The 22,239-nt window shown below is 30.2% G+C and overlaps 2 protein-coding genes across 3 annotated transcripts; one reads left to right on the top strand and one right to left on the bottom strand.

Annotated features, from left to right (window-relative positions):
- Positions 1-213: 213 nt before the first annotated feature.
- OCT59_005628 (uncharacterized protein) lies at positions 214-6,610 on the top strand (the record flags this gene model as incomplete). Of its 2 annotated transcripts, XM_066138470.1 has the most annotated exons (10): positions 214-610; positions 787-899; positions 1,133-1,283; positions 1,365-1,570; positions 1,648-1,779; positions 1,900-2,069; positions 2,192-3,775; positions 3,899-4,053; positions 4,275-4,329; positions 4,493-6,610. In XM_066138470.1, 10 exons carry the CDS (start codon positions 497-499, stop codon positions 5,806-5,808), a joined length of 3,996 nt encoding a protein of 1,331 aa, XP_065997593.1. In that variant the 3' UTR covers positions 5,809-6,610. The 2 variants fall into 2 exon arrangements, with proteins under 2 accessions (XP_065997593.1, XP_025166825.2); XM_025309630.2 differs by having other exon boundaries at positions 497-610; positions 3,899-4,329; positions 4,493-4,725.
- A 479-nt stretch (positions 6,611-7,089) lies between these two features.
- On the bottom strand, positions 7,090-8,841 carry OCT59_005627 (uncharacterized protein; the record flags this gene model as incomplete). The annotated part of the gene is made up of 5 exons (XM_025322201.2): positions 7,090-7,726; positions 7,844-8,193; positions 8,272-8,427; positions 8,497-8,691; positions 8,766-8,841. 5 exons carry the CDS (start codon positions 8,839-8,841, stop codon positions 7,292-7,294), a joined length of 1,212 nt encoding a protein of 403 aa, XP_025166826.1. The 3' UTR covers positions 7,090-7,291.
- Positions 8,842-22,239: the final 13,398 nt, after the last annotated feature.

Here is a 22,239-nt window from a genome sequence, read left to right as displayed (position 1 = left end):
ACTATTCACCGCGTTTTATATACAATATAAAAGAAATTTCAAACATTTTTGATTGTTGCTTAGTAATACAATCAACAAAATAAATGTGACATCATTTACATATATTTCTATTATAAAGTTAAAATGTGATTAGTGATATAACTCCCTTGTATTGTGTCATCAGGTTACAGCATCTTCGTCAAACCTTTGCGCTATTCTGCACTATCGATAGTTGGTTCGATTTCTACTTTTCCTTCATAATATCTATATCTTAATTAATACTTTGCCTTTTTTTTTCGTCTGTTATTACAAGCGAAGCAAAATTATTTCTACGCGTCTATTAAACAGACCGCTAGCAGCACTCAAATAGATATTCCAAGAAGCTTCGAGGTTTCTTTTTCCTTTCCTCTCTCCTTTCCTCTTTGTCACATTTTTTCTTTAGTAGTAATCGCGTTTGCGGAGTGTGCACTTTATAACAAGTAGTTATACCTTGAAATAAATCGAGATCGTAAAAAAAATGTCCAATAAGACTGAGTACTATTCTGAAGAGGAGGAGTCCCAATGTCCTCTTTGTATGGAAGAGATGGATCTATCAGACAGGAATTTCAGACCTTGCCCTTGTGGATATCAGGTAAGTTTTTTTTATAAATTCAACTGTTTTTACAAGCATTAAGCCATACCGCAGTTACAAAAGAATTCAACATACTCGTCATGGAAGTTTTAAAAAAAATAAAACTGAACATTAGTAAAATATCGTTTATCTTATTTTTTCTTGATCTATGTATTTGTGTAACTAATTATTTTTAGATCTGTCGATTTTGTTGGCATCATATCCAAGAGACTTGTAATGGTCGATGCCCTGCTTGTCGAAGAGTATATTCTGAACAGACTATTGAATTTAAACCAATATCGGCTGAAGAGTATGTATCATTTCATTATATATCGTGTTCTTATAACAATTATATTTTTATTTTAATATTTTTTTTGTTGAACCCATTCATATATTTATAAACTATCATTTGATTAGTTCTAACATTTCATTTCAACACTGTAAAATATCAAAGACATTTAAATTAATTTCTTTCTTATTTTAAATTTTATTCAATTCACTCAACTTACAATTACTTTATGTTTTTTATTAAAATCTACATAGGTTAACGCGGATCAAGAATGAAAAGAAACAAAAGGAACGTGAAAAGAAAGAGCTTGAAGCGATGAATCGAAAACATCTGGCCAATATGAGAGTAGTTCAAAAGAATTTGGTTTATGTAATTGGTCTCAGTCCGAAGATTGCAAATGAAGAGGTAGTTGATGGTCAAATCAATAAATATCGCTTTTCTTTAAATATTTTTATTGAATTTCAAATTTTAACGTTAAAATAAAAGATACTACGGTCACATGATTATTTCGGTCAATACGGAAAAATAGCCAAAATTGTCGTTAACCGTCGAAATCCTCCGGCGTCCACTGTTCCTGGCGCTCCGGCGCCTCAGCCTAGTGTTGGTGTTTACATAACTTATGTTCGAAAAGAAGATGCAGCAAGGGCTATAGCTGCAGTAGATGGTAGCATGTCTGACGGTAAAGTGTTAAGGTAAAGAGACTAACCAGCCAGTTAATTTTAGATAATTTAGACAGGTGTTTTTAACTAATATAAAATTTATACTATAGGGCATCATATGGTACAACAAAATACTGTACATATTATTTACGTAGTATGGTGTGCCAAAATCCTAATTGCATGTATTTGCATGAACCTGGAGAGGAAGCTGACAGTTATACTAAGGAAGATTTAGCATCGGTGTAAGTTATAGCAGTGATAGTCAAATATTTCAAAAACAAAAATTCCAGATTCTTTTTAAAAAAATTAGTTAAACCGATTTTTAATAGTTATATATATTAATATATATTTGTTTTTTTTAGTAAATATCACTTAAAAGAACATACTAGTACAGAACCACATAAAGTTCAATTAGGACGACCACCTTCATCAGGGACATCTAATGTTTTTCCACCACAAAAAAAGTCTGAAACTCCGCATCGTGCTCTTGGTCCTGAAAGCGACAAAGGAAGCAATGATGAGAGAGAAGAGGGTATTTTGTTCTCATTTATTGTTATCATGAAGTTGTTGTATTTCAAATTAGTGGAATGTATATAAAGATAAAATTTTGAGAGATAATATTATCAATCATTCAAATTTTTTTTTTTTTTGCAGCATCAGCATTACCCCCGACTGCTTCTTGGGCTACTAAATCATCAAGTACAGAATCCACACCTGTATTAAATAATAAACAATTACCACAATTACAGTCTACACCTTCACAACATTCATCGCATTCGGTACAGCCCCAGTCTTCATCACATACTTTACAACACCCACCATCACATGTAACACATACATCACATCCTCCTTCACAGCCTCCACAAAATTCACATCATCTACCACATCTACCTAATTCACAAAATACATCATCATCACCATCTCAAGAGCAAAAATCTAAACGTAATGTAGCAGCAGAATCTTCAGGATTAAAAGCAACCAAGAAAGTGGAACCACAGCCAGTACAAAATTCAGTATCTGCATCTAAAAGGAAAGAAACACAAATAGATATAGAACACGAGAAGCCTCAACAACTGGTGTCTGAACCAATTCAAGAAACTAAATTACAGGAACAAGTTCTTCCGTCGGATTCTCTAACAGAACAATCTAATGATAAGTTTCAACAAATTGCCACTAAACAAGATAATATAGTTGCGGACTTCGATCAAACATTATCTGTTCTTAGTGATGGTTCTTTCTCTTTCTCTTTCAATGCACCATTACTGGAAAATAGTGTAGTTCCAGAAGAAAAAAATAATGATAAGATTTCCCCAATTACTTCGGACAACGTCGCAGTTGGAGGTTCTTGTGTAGTTTCTCCACCTCCAGGCGTTGGATTTCGTACAGACTTTCCAAATTCAAACACTAATCCGGATTATGTTCAGCCAACACCTACACAATATACTGGTTCATTTAATCCGTTCGCAACAGATGATGATAAATTTGATCCATTCGCCACAGATAATCAGCATCCTTCAAATATTATAGGATTATCTTCCCTTAATAATAACAATAATAATATTGCGGGTACTTATACCAATGATTCTAGGTCGCATTCGTCACATGGTCAATCATCATCTTCAAAATCAAGACAGTCATCTCGGTTTGGTTTTGCTCTAGAAGATGGCGATAATGCTCACTTCAATTCATCAGATCCGTTGGCTATGAAGGACTTACAAGAAGGTTTTCGTGCACTTTTCCCTAATGTCAATATAAGTTTTGGTCCTAGTGATGTTCATCAAGAATCTATGTGGAATACATCAAATGATTCCACATTTGGGCCGTTACGTCGACCATTATTTACAACTCCTCCTGGCGTTCCAATAACTAGCACATTGAATCAGACTCATTCGCTTCATAATACCAACGCTTCTGTAGGTTTGGATAGTCTTTATCATCAGAACATGCTAATTCATCAACCTATAATTCCCACTACATCTACACCGACTATTAAATCTCCACCTCCTGGAATATATACTCCAACACCTCCGACACCTCGCATGGATTTTAATATGACGAGCGGATGGAATCCACAAAATGTCCCATGGAATACCGAAGAAGACTTTATACCACGCCATCCTTCACATCAGAACCAACAAGGATCTTCACGTTCTAGGGATGAAGCTCAAGATTTCTTCGGTGCATGGTTAAAGGCTGCAGCAGCTAGTTCAAATACACAGGATGATATTCCTAATGAAGGTTTGGGCGTGTTCTTAATTTTGTACTGAATATTATTTCAATATTGTATTGGTTGACTGATACATTTTCTCTAATATTCTTTATATTAAATTCATACTTTTTACATTGGCATTGACGATATAGCGGAACCTTTACCTAACATTTTACAAGATCCTGCCATTATGTCTGTTCGCATATCTCAGGCCGATAGTGCATATCGAGCACCCGGTGCTCCAGTTATGCCACAATATCAACCAATGCAAAATGTTGGAAGCCATCGATTAAGTGTTTTTGAACGGGTAGCGAGAACAGGAGACGATCAACAGATTAGTAATGGGTTCAATGTAATCGGAATGGGGGATACAGGTGGGTTTTCTTCAATGCTTAGTCGGGGATATTAATCCCTTATTTAAGAAAATAAAAAAAAAACAAAAAAAAAATTTAAGCCTAAAAACGAAGAAAGAGAGAGAAAACAGAGAGAAAAAACCGTTTTATCGTTATATAAAGCTTCTTGTGGTAGTTGATTATTTACATTCCACATGAAAAGTTTTTTTGCTTTTTATTTTATTGGGAAGGTGTGTTTTTATCTTGTCATTTTTTCTGTTTGTATATTATAGAAACACATGAGGTCGTGCTACTTTATATAATTAAATCCATAATTACTTAACTCCAACCTCAACTTGATTTTCTTTCATTCGTTTAATAAATTATGGGATTGATGGTGTGGTTATTATATAGGCTTAAATGACGCATCTAAAGAAATACAAACTACTTCCATTCCTTCGGAACGATCTACAGAAATTGAAAAGGAATCAAACCAATCTTTGAATGTGGCTCATGTCAAAAGTCCGTCGTTTTCTGCCGAGGATACCGTTACCAAAAAATCAAATAACGATAACTTAAATCAATCTACAAAACCTACGTCCGTGAAGGTTATAAGTATAAAATCAAAATCAACCAGTGGAAATAATTCTCAGCAACAGTCAAAATTCGCCAATGAACCATCTGGTCAATCAAAATCTCCTAATGATAATACTACTCAAAAATCAGATTCAAGTTCCGCTACCTATACTTTAAATGTTACAAATATTAGCTCAAGAAGAAGGGATAGACATTCGAGAAACTCTTCTGCACATAATAATAGGTCAGCTGGAGGGAACTCCTCCTTGAAAGATTCGAAAAAGCATGGTAATGTTGATGTACAAATTTCATCTTCAAAATCCAATGATACATCTAATCAAAAAGGAAGTTCCGCTACATCCATCACGGAGAATAAAAAATCGTCCACCAATGAATCAACTATTGTCCCATCCCCAATTCTTTCCAAGAAACCTAAAAAGAAAGACAAGAATACTTCTGCCCGAAAGGTTTTGTCTAATTCTGTGAATAACAATAATATCAAAAAAGATGCAAAAGCTAACGAAGATACGAAATCTGCTGAAAATAACGCTATTGGCCAAAAATATGTTGGAAATCCAAGCGATAATTTAACAATTGATACCAAAGAATTTCAATCTGGTGCATCTTTTACCGGTGAAATTAATAATAGTAAAATGCCAGCGGATTTTAAGTTTGACTTTGAATCGTCACCTCTGTTCATTTCTTTGCCTCCGAGTATTTCTGGTCCGAAAAATTACCAGAACGATGAATCGGGTCCCAATCTCTCTGCTTTTGAAAGCTCTTCTTTGGATTTTAAGTCACCTACTTCCACTACCTTTGACCTGTTCTCCAAGGATTTCAACATCAACACTTCCTCCATTTTCAATTTACAAACTTCTTTCTCATCCGCATTTGGTTCTTCAAACAACAATCCTCCAGGTTCTCCAACTCTGAATAACGGAAATGCTAACTTATGGACCGATCCAAATCCTTCCAATTCTGATACCATGATCAATTCCAACGGTTCTAACGGGGTGAAGACTACAACTGCCTCAGTCGAAGATCTTGAACGGCAAGTAGCAAATGCTAGAAGAGAAGCTGAGGTGTTGGAGCTCCGTTTGAGAGCTGTAATTAAGAAAAATACTCATCACCTTCAGGATGCTTGGAAGTCATAAGGGAATTAATACTTCCGTAGCTTTTATTTCTCGTTTGAGTAAGCATTTTGCTTCTTTTCCGCTCTCTGTTTTTTTTTGAAGTTTACGTCGAGGCGGAGATTAAAAACGAAGCTTCAGGTTCGTTGCATGTGAAGTTGATTATTGCATTGATGATACGGAAATTGGATGAGCATAAAGTCTGATTTTATAGCTAATCAGTGATCTCTAAAAGATAATTGCAAAATTTTTTATTTTGTTGACGGAACCCTTAGCAGAAAGCCGAGAAAATTCACAGCTAATTAATTTTACATTTACCAGATTGTTTGATATTCCTTATTCTATAATTTTATTTATAGTATTTTCTCATTGTATCCTGCCTTTTTTTTGCTATTTATTTACTTATTTGAATTTGTTAATGTTCCTACTTCTGTTTTTAGCTCTTACAAAATTATTATTGAATTTTATCATCGTTTTTTATTTTGCATAACTTTAATTATTATTATTATTTTTCTTTGTCCTAACATAAAAATTTTAGATTAATATACCAACTTTTTTATAATTTATTTGAACGTAATAATTCATTTAGTTTTTACTTTATAGTGATATTAAAAATGCTCGGCCCTTACAAAACTAATTATAAGTATGTAATTCAACTTGAGTGGCATAAAAATTTGACAATTTGATAGCACTTTCAAGAAAATTTACTTTTATTTAAATTAAAGTGCTACTTATTACCAGTTATATATCACATGGTTAAACTTTATTTTATTTAAAAGTCATTAAAGAGAATTTTAGTAAAATGAATTTTTGAAAATTTATAATTAAAAAGTAATAGCTTAAAATTAAAAAAATTTAAATATAAACAATATTTTACTCATGAAATTTCTTTTAGCTGAAATTTCTAATTGATAGTACACATGTGAAGTCTTATTAGTTTTAAGTTAACAAATAGTTTAAAACATTAAATTAGGATAATATATAGTCTAATCAGTACTTTGTATTTTGCTATTTTTATCTTAATAAAGTTTTAAATGTATTGCAAGAGAACTCCGCTTACTTATAACTGTCCCTTTACTTACCTTACTTTTTTCTTAAATTCTATTGGTTAATTAGTTAAAAAGAAAAAAAATCATATAAAATTTTCTTTTGTAAAGAATTTTATATGATTTTTACCTTAAGCTTGAAAATGACCTATCTTATAAGTAAGCGGGATCTTATTGCAAGCAACAAAAAAAGTGATTAATAAAACATGAAAATATCAATACTCTACAGATTAGTCAATTACATACTTTTTTTTTTTTTCTTAGCAATTAATATTAATAGTATTATTTATTAGTTAAGTAATGTTAAATAGCATTAAATGTATATTAATTAACTTTACAAAGCATTATATTATTGTGCATTAATTGAATTGGTTCTTTAACACTGCTTTCTCTTCCACTAATTTTTCCGTGTTAGAAGATAAAAAATCTTAAAAGAAAGTGGAGATAGTGAATTTGAATATTCATACAGCTTGTAGTAATTGTTGTATGTTGTCGAAAATATCATTTTGAAGAAGTACGTATGATTTCCTGCAGGGTTTATAATGGGGAATATTATTTAATACGTCGTAACCGATTATACCACACGTGACACCATTTGGATTACTTTGCCATGAATAAATTTCGTTTGTTTTAACCCAACCAGACCAATCTTTTCCGTCACCTAAGCAAATTTCCCAGTCTCTTGAGGCCTTAAAAATTCTTGCGCCAGCACCATATCCACCAGCTTTACTAGCACTTACATTCCAACCATCTCGAGTACTAAGTTTTTTTCTTACAAAATCTGGAATTACAGTTGTTGTTGCACCTGTGTCAATTATCATTCGGAAACCTTGCTCTACATTCGCCATTCCCGCCTCATCCAGGTTATCATCTGTATTTCGAAGACGAATATGCACCTATATTTGGCAAAAGAAATCCAAATGATGTCGTTCTTATTAGGGCATTGACAGTATAAAATATCAACTAACACCTGTCAATGACCTTATAATCCATAAATTATAAATAGTACGAACCTGCCACTCTTTCTCTGCACCTACATTTGTATTAGCATCAGATGCTGAAAATCTACGTAATTCGACAATACGTTCTTTAACAGGTACATAATAACATCCCGGATAATTCACCCTCATTTTCTTTTCCTCTTCGCTTGATCCGTATCTGACAAATTTCCCATGAACGATTAATACATATTCACGCGATTGATCAAGAGAGCCGGAATCGAGTAAACGGCGATATTCAAGTGCATTTACGGCGAGTTCACTCCCGATTGGCTCCCAATAAGGATCGATGACATAATCAAAAATTAGGCGACGCTCATTAATGTCTGGGGGTTGAGGCCAAACGAAATCTGAACCAGCGAAGTCTAAAGGATATGTTGCTTTTAAATAAGTTGTATAGTGATATTTTCAAACCAATCAAGCTGGACAGACTTGTTACGCACCATAAAATTTTTTCCACTCCTCTTTATTTTTTGTGAATTTATCGAGTCCCAATTTTACTGCGAAGTCTTTAACAATTGTTGTTTCTGACTTTTGTTTCTCATCCTCGAGGTCAGATGATTTCTTCAAACCAGCAAACTTTTTTTCGAGATCAAACACTTCAGACGTATACAAGAAATTAGAATATAATAAAAAGGGTATAAATATCCATATATGAAAGTACGAACCAGGAACGAAGTTTCTAATTTCAACTCGATCTGTCGACATTTCAACTCGGTCAATCGACATTTCAACTTGGTCTATCGACATTTCAACTTGGTCTGTCGACATTTCAACTTGGTCTGTCGACATTCCAACTTGGTCTGTCGACATTTCAACTTGGTCTGTCGACATTCCAACTTGGTCTGTCGACATTTCAGCACCTATAACACCCGTAGGTGAGTTGGCATGCTAACAAACTGAAAATAGTACATTTCTGAAACGCAGTAAACCCTACCTAGAGTTTTTTTCTTTTTTAATATTTTTGGTATTTTTGGAAGTTTAGGTAGCTTAAATTTGCGTCCTGAGGACATTTTGGTATTAAAAAAACTGAAAAATTATCATCACGTGTTCAAAAGTGCGCAGTGAGTTCATTGTATTTGACCTAGATAAACCCGCTGAAATCAAACCAACATACCTTAGAGTTCGTTTGATAGATAATGGTAAATTTCGATTGTTGTTTTACTTGATAAAAGAATTCACTAACAGGGACATCGCCTTTTTATATAATTCTCAGGGAAGGAGGAAATCACTTAATATGATCGCATCACGAAAATCTGATCAAAATAAGTGAGTAATAATATACGTAAGAATTTCGAGAAAGTATTATTACTCGTACCCGTGATACTGTACATGTGATGTTTACTATAACTACCCCAGTAGCACCGACAAATTTTTAGCGGTCACGTGATCGATTTTGATGATCATCTCCAAAAATGGCAAGCAAATTTAACGAAAAAATTTTTTCTTTTTATTTTTTAAATAAAACTTAACCCAGACATTATATCATTTTAAAACTCACACACTATGTATAATTTCTCTCGTTCTGCAAGTTTACTTAGGCAATAAAGGTAGGTTTTGGATACAGATTTTTGTAAAATTAATTATTTACAAATCGTCATATAAAAAGTCAAAATCCATATCCAAACCCTACTTTTATCACCTAGGTAAACTTGTAGAGTGGGCAAAAATACACATTTCTTGTAAGTTTAAAAAATGTATGATATTTGTTATCAAGTTTTATTTTTATTTTTTATTTTTTTGTTAAAATTAACTTATCCATTTTAGGAATGATCTGTGAAATCGATCACGTGATCGCTAAAAATTTGTCGGTGCCACTGGGGTAGTTGTTTACTATAATTTTACTGCGCAATTATTTTGATAATTTTTTTCATATGGAATGGGTTATGGGATTGTGCAAAGCAAAGTGTGTGATTATTTTTTCAATAAACGTCTGATAAATTTGCACCATTGCTTTATTGATCAAATACTTGAGGACATTCACATCGCTTATAAATTCCTTCCGCAACCTTCTTACATCTTTATGTGAGTGACGATCGCATTCTTCATAAACCTTACAGCCATATTTCCATCCGCCATTTTTTAAAGTAGTTCTGCCTTAGCAAAGTGCCTTCCAGCTCTTTATAAGCTGTACTATCCTGATTGTTTGTCATAAGTATTAATATAGAGCGTTCTCACGCATCTACTCATGTGATTGAATGATGATGTCATTGTGTTCAAGTATCGCAATCAATAGAAATATCAATAGAATTAAAAGCTTGAGAAAGCTTTTTTTTAGCTACATGATTTCATTTGGTTACGAATTTTTTTTCAGATAATTATTTCATAATTTTAGAGTGTGAGGTACAATAATGAAAAAGTGTTGTAAAAAAATATGTAAAATCTTGAACGAGCTTGAGCATACCCTATCAATTGTAAATCATTGAAGAAAAAAGGTGGTTTGCAACTCATTTGTTTTTTCATCGAAATGGTAACTCTCTGATATTTTTTTGGCCAATCAGATCGTTCATCAGTCTATCAATTGAGGTGCTTGAGAACGCTCATAGTCAAAAAAATTCTTGTATGACCAAAATTTTACCTTGGGATTTGCACAGTCAGCAGTGCGTACTGCGCAATGAGTAATGACTGCGCATTTTTTCGGTGATCGATTTCACATGATCTGTGCTATGATGAATTTATTGCTTGAAGTGTTGCAGGTGAATACAACTTCGCTAATTCAGGATCATAAGGGAACTGATTCCCATTTTCGCAGTACCATGAGCCATATAATCCATAATTCCCATGTTTTCCATTGCAAATAAGTCATGGTGAGCTCCACGGCTGAGTGATTAATCGTTTTGCAAAATTTTGATTCTATAATTTGATTTTCAATTTTTGATAATCAAATTTATACTTCAAAAACTATTTTATGGTGCAGCATATTGTTAAACGTTTTAATTAACTTTTTATTTTCTATAATTTGTAATTATAGAATTTTTTTATACTTAAAATAATGTATTTTTTATATTTTAAATTTTAATGAATTTATTCAAATAACTAATGTATATTATAGGAATTGGAATCGATTTTACAATAATCAAATTTATCGAAAATCAATAAGAATCGATTTTAAATCGATTATCGAATAAAAATCGAATTTACTTATTGTGGCGCAGTAGCGTTAATAAGATTTCCCCTGCATACCCTACAAGTATTAGTTTTATTTCGGTTGACAAAAACCTATTTGTCACACATTATTTGTATTTCTTAATTTCTTAATGCCGGCCGTTTCATGACATTTTGGGGTAGTCCGTTAATAAGAAGTTAGGTCGTTGTCACGTGACATTAACAAAAATCCAAAAAAGGAAATTTTATTGTCCAATGAAATTCAAGTTATATTGTACAAAATTCCAAAAAAGGAAATATTTATGTCAATCTTAATAAATTTTAATAGTCACGTGACCGACAGTAGTATAATTTCGATTAACGATTAATCAACGATTAATCGATTCTAAAATCGATTCTAATAATGATAATCAATTCCAATCCTTAGTATATTAATGTCAATTTAAAATAATGAATTTTTTTATTTTTTAAATTTTAACAAATTTATTCAAATAACTAATGTATAATAATGTCACTATCTGCTAGAAAATTTGATACTTAGACATCTTCTACTCCATATATATCAATATATTCTCTATTTCTTTTTAAAAACATGAGCTGGTTAATAACAGATAAACCCAAACGGGTTTTTAGAGGAGTAATTAAGTTTTTAGCATTAGAAAACAGTCTTTCTGATGGCACTAAAGTAGCAGGTATAGAGAGATACTTCATTGCTAGTTTGTGTAATACTGGATATTGATTTTTATTTGTTGACCACCATAAATAAAAATCATATTCTTCAAGAACAGGCAATTTTACTATACATGCCACCCAAATTATTTTGGGCTGCCGTAATTATAAGTAAAATCCCAAATTCAATTATGATTAAGGTTGCTTGTCTAAACCTCTTCAAAATCCTACGATTAGTTTCGTCAAAATTTTACTATAGATTTATTATAGTTTCGGCAGAGTTTCAGCAGTTTCGGCATTTATAATAAGTTTCGGCAGTTTCGCCTTTCTCTAAAGTTTCGCCAGTTTTTTAATATAACTTTAATATAGTTTCGGCAGAATTTCGCTTTTCGGCGAAACGCCATCTTGCCTAAACCCCTAGGTTTCGGCAAGCAACCTTAATTATGACATCCCAAATTATTTTGGCACTTTACATAGTAAATTATATATAAATTGAATGAATTACGACATCCCAAATTATAATTATGGCATCCCAAAATAATTTGGGCAGCATGTATAAATTCTATTAAATTAAAATAATGTTGGAATTCATCCTTTATTGGTGCAGCTTTAGCATTCTTTTTTTTCCAAAAACTACTCATTTCTGTCATTAAATCATCTGTATCTTTATCAGCAGATGTTGTAGAAATATCAATTTGTTTATTTTGTTTAAAGATCATAAACTCCTCTCTTAACTGGCTAAAAATATCATCACATTCTTCTTGAGAATTAATAAAATCTGGTCTTTTGAAGCGAAGGTCAAAAAAAGATCCTTTCAGGCATAATTCTTGGGAAATATTCCATCTTGATGTTAAATCTTCTAATATTGCATTTCTGCAATATTTTGCATCATTAGTTTCAATGAAGTAAAATCAATTTCAAGTCTTTCTCTTAAATTACATATGCATGAATATATAAAACCAATGGTTGGCTATTTTACACCACTTAAGAGACGTGTTGCAGCTTCAAAAGGATTTAAAAGCTCTACTATTTCTTTGATTACTTTCCATTCATAAACTGTTGGATACAGTTCTTCTAACTTTTCACCTTCTTTATGAATATTTAAACTTACGTTACTTATTAGGGAAACCTTTAACATTGCAATTGCTGGTTTTAAAATAATGAGTCTTTGAAAAGCATACAGAGTTGAATTCCATCGTGTATTGTTTACTTTTATAACATCAAAATAAATAAGATTTTCAACTTCTTTTTCCAACTCATTATTATTCTGTAAAACTTCTTGCTGTCGATGTAAATATATTTATGCTTCCTCTAACTATTGTTTTTTCTTATTTCCTGCCAAAAAAGTAATGAGATGCTTACATTTATCAACTAATTGCCTTATCTTATCTAACCCCTTTCCAATGCTCAGTTGGAGTGTATGGGCAGCACAAGGAATTCTTTCACCAATACCTATTTCATTACATGCTTTTTTTACATTTGAACCATTATCAGTTACTAGTGCAATTATCTTTAATTCAATCTCCCATTTATAAAACAAATCAACCTATATTATATTTGCGCAGTCTCTGTCACTAATAAATTGAAGGCATGTGATTGGTCACAGAAAGGTGTGGAGATCGCGTCGCATCCCCCTATATCAGCTAATTCACTACTATATATATGCGCAGTCTCTGTTATTTGCGCAGTCACTAACAAAATTGAAGGCAAGACACAGTGGTTTGAATCCAGGGGATGATTTTTTTTTTACATTTTTTTTTATGAGATCACGAGACACAAGTTTGAATCCATATATTTTTTTGACATATATTTTTTTTACATATTTCGTAAGATCACGGGTTCAGATCTTTAAGCCAAGCCAAGCCAATCAAGCCAACCCAACCCAAGCCGAACTTCAAGCCAACTTAAGACAACCCGTATTGGCTTATCATGGCAAAGTATATCGACTTAAAGGATCAATCAAGCGAATCAAGCCAAATTTTATCAATTTAAAAGGCATTCATACACGTTACTTTCGTGTTAGTGCATGTAGAGACATGTACACGTGATAAAGTGTATGTAAATATGCCGAACCAAGCCAGCCAGTCAAAATATATCACGTGTTGTTACACAAATTTCCAAAAAAGGAAATTCGTATACAGATCAATTAATTCCAGCTGGAATTAAAGATTTATTTAATTCAGCAAAAATCTATCACGTGACATTACGCAAATTTTCGAAATTCTTATGCAAAGCACTTAATTCTTTATACAAATACAATATTCAATATTACATATAACAATATATAACAATACTATATATTCCAATACTATATAACAATATTACAATACTATATAAATAAAAATACAATATTTAAAATTCTAATAATACTCTATAATAAATACAATTAATTTTTAATACAATATTTAAATTTTAACAATATTTTATAAATATTTCAATTTATTTATCAATAATTTATTATTATTACTAATTAAAGAGCATATATGACATATAAATTGGCATTATACCAAACTTTAAATCAATGACACTTCCTCAAAGTTATAGGTCAAAAATCTAATTTTATCTATCTGATGATAGAAATATTACAATTAAAAATGCAGTCTTATGCTCTCCTTAGGGTTATGTCCTATATACGTCTATAACATGACTTAACTAATTTTTACGTCACGTCATTTTTTTTCATATAAAATTTTTATTTTTTAAAATTACATCCAATATACATCTATGACATGACTTAACTAAATGTTACGTCATATCATTAAGGCTGCACCTCTAATTACAATACAACTATTTATTATTATAACTTTTTATATATCAAATATAAAGAATATTAAAACAACAATAACTATCACCTATAAAATATATTTTCAAAAGATAGTCTAACTTACAAATAAATACAAATTCATATTATAAATGCATGTATAAAGTCTTCCGATCTATGAAAATACAGTTAGCTTTCAATATAACAAAGTACTAATCAGACTTTCATTATAAGAAAATTTGTTAATACTATAATGAATTATTTAGTATAATGAAAAATTTTAGTATAATGCAATAAAAAAAAAGAAAAATCAAAACATTTGTAAAATGTCATACTCAAGGAAACTTCAAAATATAAATTATCTATCTTTAATAAAATAAATTAAAAGTAATAAAATTTCTTTATTTAGGACAAATTCCATAAAACCAGTATCAAACTACTCTTTATATTAAAATTTATTTTCCAAAAATCTTTGTTATACTAAAAAAAAAAAATTTGTTTAAAAGAAATTCATTATAAAAGGATCATGAATTTATAAGTTTTTCTTTATTTAACATAATACTCTTTATAGTCACACATTTGAGACAGTCCATATTTGGTGATTATAAAGAGATGTGACTATATAAAAAATTTCTTATATTAGTATATCATAATTCCGGCCAAAAATTAACATAATTTTAGCCAAAATTATACTCAAAACTTTATTGTATCGTAACTCCGCCAATATTAATCGTAGAGAGATGATCTTACCGCCATTCGATTCGTCTTGATGAGACGGTTCTAATGGTATAAAATACATCGAAATATAATCACTAGATTAATTTCTGAAATTAAAAAAATATTAATGGTTTTTGTGTAATAACTCTGCCAATATTGATCCTAGAGAGACGATCTTACTGCCATTCGATTCGTCTTGATGAGACAGTTCTAATGGTATAAAATACATCAAAATTCAATCACTAGATTAATTTCCGAAATTAAAAAATATTAAATGGTTTTTAAGTAGTAACTCCGTCAATATTGATCACAGAGAGATGAGCTTACCACCATTCGAGTTGTCTTGATGAGGCGATTCCAACGAGCTATTAATCGTCTTTTTACAATCACTAGGTACCGAGAAATTTAGCAAAATGTTAAATGGTGCAGTAAACGTAAATTAAGAAATATAATAATGCCGATGCTTAACATTTTGTTGAATAACTCATCAGCCAGTGATCGCAAAAGGATAAAACTACCACCATTCGATTCATCTCAGTGAGACGATTCTAACAAGCTATGATACATCTATGTACGATTATTAGATGCCAAGTTATTTAATATATTCTTTATATAACTGTGATTATAAACGGTTCTTTTTAATATAAGATTTTTGAGGATAGGTGTGATAGTGACTATAGATAGATTGTGACTATATAGGATAGTTTTTAATAATAAAGTATTTTGAACATTCAACTGGTGTGACTATATAGTAGAATGTAACTATAACGGGAGTGACTATAGAGGGAGTTGACTGTACTGTATTTTATTAATAAAATTCAATATAATAAATTTTTTTTCATATGATTTAATGCATATCACACTAAAGATTCATTATATCATAAAATTCATTGTAATAAAATTTGCTATAGAAAGAGCTGATTTTATGTTAATGTAATACATTTAGAGAATTAAACAACAACAAAATAATAAACAAAATTTTGTTAACTATTTATTACAAATTAGATATAATATTTAAAATCTTTATAATAATGATAATAATTATAAAAATACTAATAATTATATATATTAATTACATTAAAAATCAAGCAATATTTACAATAAAAAATGATAATGTTAATTATATTAATGAACAAATTATTAATATTTTCCTAAAGAAGTTAAAAAATTCTTATCAGTAAATTCAGTAGAAGATAAAAATTTAGTTCATCAAAACCTTTATCTTATAGAATTCTTAAACCAAGTAAAACTCCTTCCCATAAATTCTTTCTTAAAATTAGCAAATCTATTATACTTTTAAGAAATATTAGTCCTTTACACTGGTCAAAATCTATGCTATCGGGTATATATCGGGCACCTATATATCGGTGACTAATCAGATATATATCGGGCATTTACATATATCGGGTACAACATCGGGTACCCAATATGTCACCGATATACACTAGTATATTTCGGGCACCTATATAATCAGATATATATCGCCCAATATGTCACCGATATATTTCTAATATATATCGTACTAATCACAGGTCAAATGATTTGTCATATGACTTTCAGGTCAGAATATAACGGTAAGTGTTATATGAATATCGGGAGAATTTCAGCAATCCGATATTTCTCTTAATCCTTACCGAACTATTTATGATATCAGGTGTATATTTGCTATGTCGAAACCTGATTTCTTTTTATTATTTATTCATTTATATGTACTATTATTTATTTATTTATTTATTTATTTATTTATTTAACATATAATATATTTATTTCATTATTATATTTAAATTGTTCATTAATTTATCCTATTCTATCTATTTACATTATGTTTTAATAGTTTGGAACATTGTTCCAGTTGGTTCAATTCCAACAAGCAACTTCTAAGTTCTAATATCAGATGTCACGTCTTAGTTGATCGGACATTACGATCATGTCTGATCTACATTACGCGTTTTAATCCAAGAAACATAAAAAAATAAAAAAAAAAGTGTTAGCTTTGTTTAATAATACCATTATTGCATTAACAAAAGAACCTACCATAATGTTTTATCCAAAATCGTTCAAAGCATTGTCCAAGAACCTAAAAAATAGAAGAAATTATGTTAGTACTGCATCCTAACGTCATTAACATTCACATAACAACCAAAAGAAACTTATTACCAGTACAGAAATCTGTGTTTTTTATCCACAAAAACCATTCAGAAACCTAACGAAAAAAAAAAACAAATGGATTTAATATGCCATTAATATCACCACATAACTACTCAAAGAAACATACTGCAAGGAGACATCCAGAAACTATTTTAAAACCTAAAAACAAAAAAAAAGGTGTTATTATAGTTTAATAGTACTACTGTATTAACACCTACCCGAAAGACTTACCATAAACAGTTATCAACGAATCGTCTAAAAATCAAAAAAAGAAAGAAGTAAAAGGTGTTAATATCGCTCCATATAATCACCCAAAGAAACTTATTGCAAATAATCGTCTGACTTAAAACCTAAAAAAAAATAAAAAAGGCATTATTATATAGTTTAATAACGCCATTAATACCCAACCAAAAGACCTACCGCGAAGGATTATCCAGGAACTATCAAGAATCCTAAAAATAAAAAATAGTGGCGTTACTAGTTATTATTTTTTATAACACCATTAGCAATACCACACTCAACTATATATATATATACACTCCATTACATGCCATTTGTCTAAGAGCTGTTTAAAAACTGCCTAAAAACCTAAAAAAGATAAAGAAATGGCATTAGTGGAATTCCTAACACCATTCACACCACAATGACCACATACTTCATTACCTTTCACTAGTTAAATGAAGGGCTACCGGGTAAATTTCATATACCCGATGGCCCCTATTATTTGTTTTCGATTTTAACCTGAATGGGAGCTGATCAGTCCACCTGATTTGTGACCGGTTCTCAGCGCAGATCAGGTATAAGTCATGTGACTTTTGGGTCAAGCAGCATCGGGTAAGTGTAATATGAATATCGGAAGAATTTTAGCAATCCGATATCTCTCTTAATCCTTACCGAACTGTCTATAATATCAGTTGCATATTTGCTACATCGAAACCTGATTTCTTATTATTCTTATTATTTATTTATTTTATATACATTATTTATTTATTTATTTATTTATTTAAACGTATATTTTTTATTTCATTATTATACATAAATTACATTCATTTATCCTATTCTATCTATCTATCTACATTATGTTGTTAATGGTTTGGAACATTGTTCCAGTTGGTTCGATTCCAGCAAACAACTATTCAATTCTTTCGAAACGGTGTCCAAGATCTACAAAAGAAATAAAGTTTCGTTATAGAGAAATAAAGAAAAAAAGAAAAACTCAATCTTGAAGCTTTACCTTCAAACTTTTACTTTTTAGGTCCCGGGTTTCTATATAGAAAAGAAAAACGAACTTTAGCAAACGTTCGTTAAAAACAAAATAAAACAAATGACATTTCGAATTGTCATCTTCGAAATGTTTGAAAGGGAACCCGGAACCTAAAAAATAAAATAAATAAACGTTAGTATAACGTTCATTAGAAGAAAGTAAAAAAAAAAGAATTTCGAAGTATTACCTTCGAAATTCCGCGTCCGAAAGTCAAAAACCTACAAAAAGAGGAAACAAAACGTCGAGATGTTAGTCAACATTTCGTTTAAATAAATATAAAAAAAAACAACAGACTTCGAAGTTTTACCTTCGAAATGGCAGTAGTGGCGGCTGGGTTCCCACAAAAAGAATAAAATAAAACGTTATCATAGTACCTTTCATTAATAAAAACGTTTCATTAATAAAACATAAAAAATAAATAAAAGTTTCACCTTCGAAATGGGAGTGCTTCAACTTCCTGATCCTAAAAAAAAAGACACGAAAAGTTAGTAACGTTTCGCTAAAATATAACAAAATAAAAACAAAAAGTAAAATGATTTCGAAGAAGTAACTTCGAAATTCCATCCAGGAGAATTTCGGAGAGCCAAATACCTACAAAAGAAAAACTGAAACATTAGGAACGTTTAGCTGAAAAAAAAAAAAAAATCGAAGTTACCTTCAAAATGGATCCAGAATCGCACCTTCGGTATTCTGGACCTACAAAAAATAAGAACGAACGTTAGCTAACATTCGTTAAATAAATTAATAAAAAAAAACTTTCAAAGAAAATACCTTTAAAATGGAGTCCGGCAGCGTCCTGACCTACAAAAATAAAAGAAAAATGAACGTTAGTATAATGTTCGTTAAAAAATAAAAAAATCATTTCGAACTTTCACCTTCAAAATAGAACCCGGCGATGTCTTGACTTACAAAAAATCAAAACGAACATTAGTTAACGTTCGTCAAATTAAAATAAAAAAAAATTTTAATTTCAAAGTTTTACCTTCGAAATTTACGTCCGGAAAGCCGTGGACCTATGAAACCTATAAAAAAACACAAATGAAACGTTAGCCAACGTTTCATTAAATAAAATTAAAAAACTTCGATGGTTTTGCCTTCAAAGTGGAGTCCGTCACTATACCTTCGGTGTTCTGGACCTACAAAAAATAGAACGAACGTTAATTAATGTTCGTTGAATAAAAATAAAAATAAAAGTTTTCGAAGTTTTACCTTCGAAATGCCGCTCGGAAAGCCATGGACCTACAAAAAGAGAAAATCGAAACGTTTAAGTCAACGTTTCGTTTAAATAAAACAAAGAAATAAATTAATTTCAAAGAAATACCTTCGAAATTCCGCCCAGGAGAGTTCCGGAGAGCCGAAACCCTAAAAAAAAAATTGAAGCATTAGTAACGTTTTGCTTGAATATAACAAAAAAATAAATAAAATAAACCGAAGTTACCTTCGAAATGTGTATCTTCGGTATTCTGGACCTACAAAAAATAAGAACGAATAGGGTCCGGAACCTACAAAAAAAAAGAAAATAAAAGGTTAGTATATATCTATACGCCTTCTATTAGAACGATTTTTAACTTACCGTTCGTTAAATGGCATCTGGACCTACAAAAAAAAAAGAAAATAGAAGGTTAGTATATATCTATACGCCTTCTTTTTAAAGTATTTTTTTTTTTTTACTCACTAGTTCGAAATGGTGTCCAACGGGTTCCAGAATCTACAAAAGAAAAAAAGAAACGGAATATTAGTAACGTTCCCAAATCAAAAAAATCCCCTTCCTGCCCTCCTATTCTAGTTACCATTCCGAAGTCCAGCATCCAAGACCAAATTCCGCGACTCGCTATCCCTAAAGAAAAAAGTAAGGGATCGTTAGTAATGTTCTCAAATCAAAAAAAAAGAATCCTCTCCCATTCTAATTACCATTCCAAAGCCCGGTATCCAAGAGGTTGAAGTCCGCGTCTCACTGTCCCTAAAGAAAAAAAAGAAAGGGAACGTTAATAATGTTCTCAAATTGAAATAAAGGGCTGAGCTCCAAGTCTGAGAGATATCCCTAAAGATAAAAAAGAAAATATAATAAAAGGAATAAAAATAAAATAGAAATAAAAGAGTTTAACTTGCAGTGTAATTCTAGTATAAATAGTATAAATGCATTTTATAAATTATAATAACCCGGGGTTAAAATCCATGGCCCAATCAGAATTTGTTGTTGTAATCAAGCGATTGATCACATGATTTCAGTATTTATATTTCGCACTTTGTTTATTTTTTTTTTCCTTTCGTAAAAACCTTTCTCTTAAACTTTTTACTTTTTATTTAAAACAAACTCTTTACTTAGTTATTATGAAATAATAATATTATTATATTTTTTTATTTATTTTTATATTAGAAATAAATATAAAGGTATATTTTCATTATGCTTGTTTTTTTCTTTTATATATATACATTTTCTATTGACGTTCTAATACTTTTTTTCTTTTCTCTCACTAATGTTTTTTACCACTTATTAACATTTTCTATTAATATTAAATACTACTAACATGTTTTTATTAACATTCTCGTATTAATATTTTCTATTTTACTAACTTTTCTTTCTTTCTACTAACATTTTTACTAACATTTTCTATATTTTTACCACTAACGTTTTTATTAACATTTCTATTTTTATTTCTCTTATTAATTAATATATTTACTAATATTTTCACTAATATTTCTTTTAAATGTTAAACAGATAATTTTATTATCATTGCTACTTTCAGTAGAACTTTACATATTACATAGTATAATTATTTATTTTTAATGTTCAACTTTATTTGATTTTACGTATGTAGTAGATAGAGTAAGACTTGTATTATTGTTTAAATTTTAATAAAGTTGAATTTCATTTTATCTGAATTAAAATAAAAAAAAGAGATATATATCTATTAGTTTTAATATGAAATTTATAGCTAACTACCCGATATATGTGTGTTAAATATATGATATCTATAATATATATCACTGATATTTGACTACCCGATATGTATAAGATATATACGTGATGTTTACAAGATATGTCACCGATATTTGACTACCTGATATGTATAAGATATATACATGATGTTTACAAGATATGTCACCGATATTTGACTACCCGATATGTGTAAGATGTATATATGATGTTTACAGTATATGTCACCGATTTTCTACATTTCTACTACACATATCGGGTACCTGATATGTGTAGTATTGTTAAATATCATACACATATATCACATATATTATACACATATCAGGTACCCGATATGTACCCGATAGTATTGATTTTGACCAGTGTTATAATACCAAACTAATAGTTAAAAAATTTCAACATGTAATTTAAATACAGAAATTTTAATAAAATCATATATACATCTTGGTAAAAGAGTATTTATTTCTCAAATAATATTTGTTATTCTAATTAGTATATCATTAATTTCCAACCTTCACTACAATAATAATCAATAAAACTCAATAATATAATAGAATTAAATTTATATAATATTGTATTTGCTCATGGCAATTATATACACATACGTCAAATGACCAAAAACAGGCAAAAAAAATGGCTAGAATTGCATAAACTATTCGCAAATTTATATAAACTATTTACAAATAGTATAGATTAATTCGCAAATAGAAAAAATAGCCAAGAATAGCCAAGAATAGCCACTGCTTTTCGCGCCATTTTTTTTGCTGATTTTTAGCATTTCAACCTGTGATAGTATTATTAAGAGTTCA

Source organism: Rhizophagus irregularis, chromosome 13, assembly GCF_026210795.1.
Source record: "Rhizophagus irregularis chromosome 13, complete sequence".
Taxonomy (NCBI): Eukaryota; Fungi; Glomeromycota; class Glomeromycetes; order Glomerales; family Glomeraceae; genus Rhizophagus; species Rhizophagus irregularis.
Note: the sequence above shows the minus strand (reverse complement) of the source record. Positions and strands in the feature narration are given on the sequence as shown.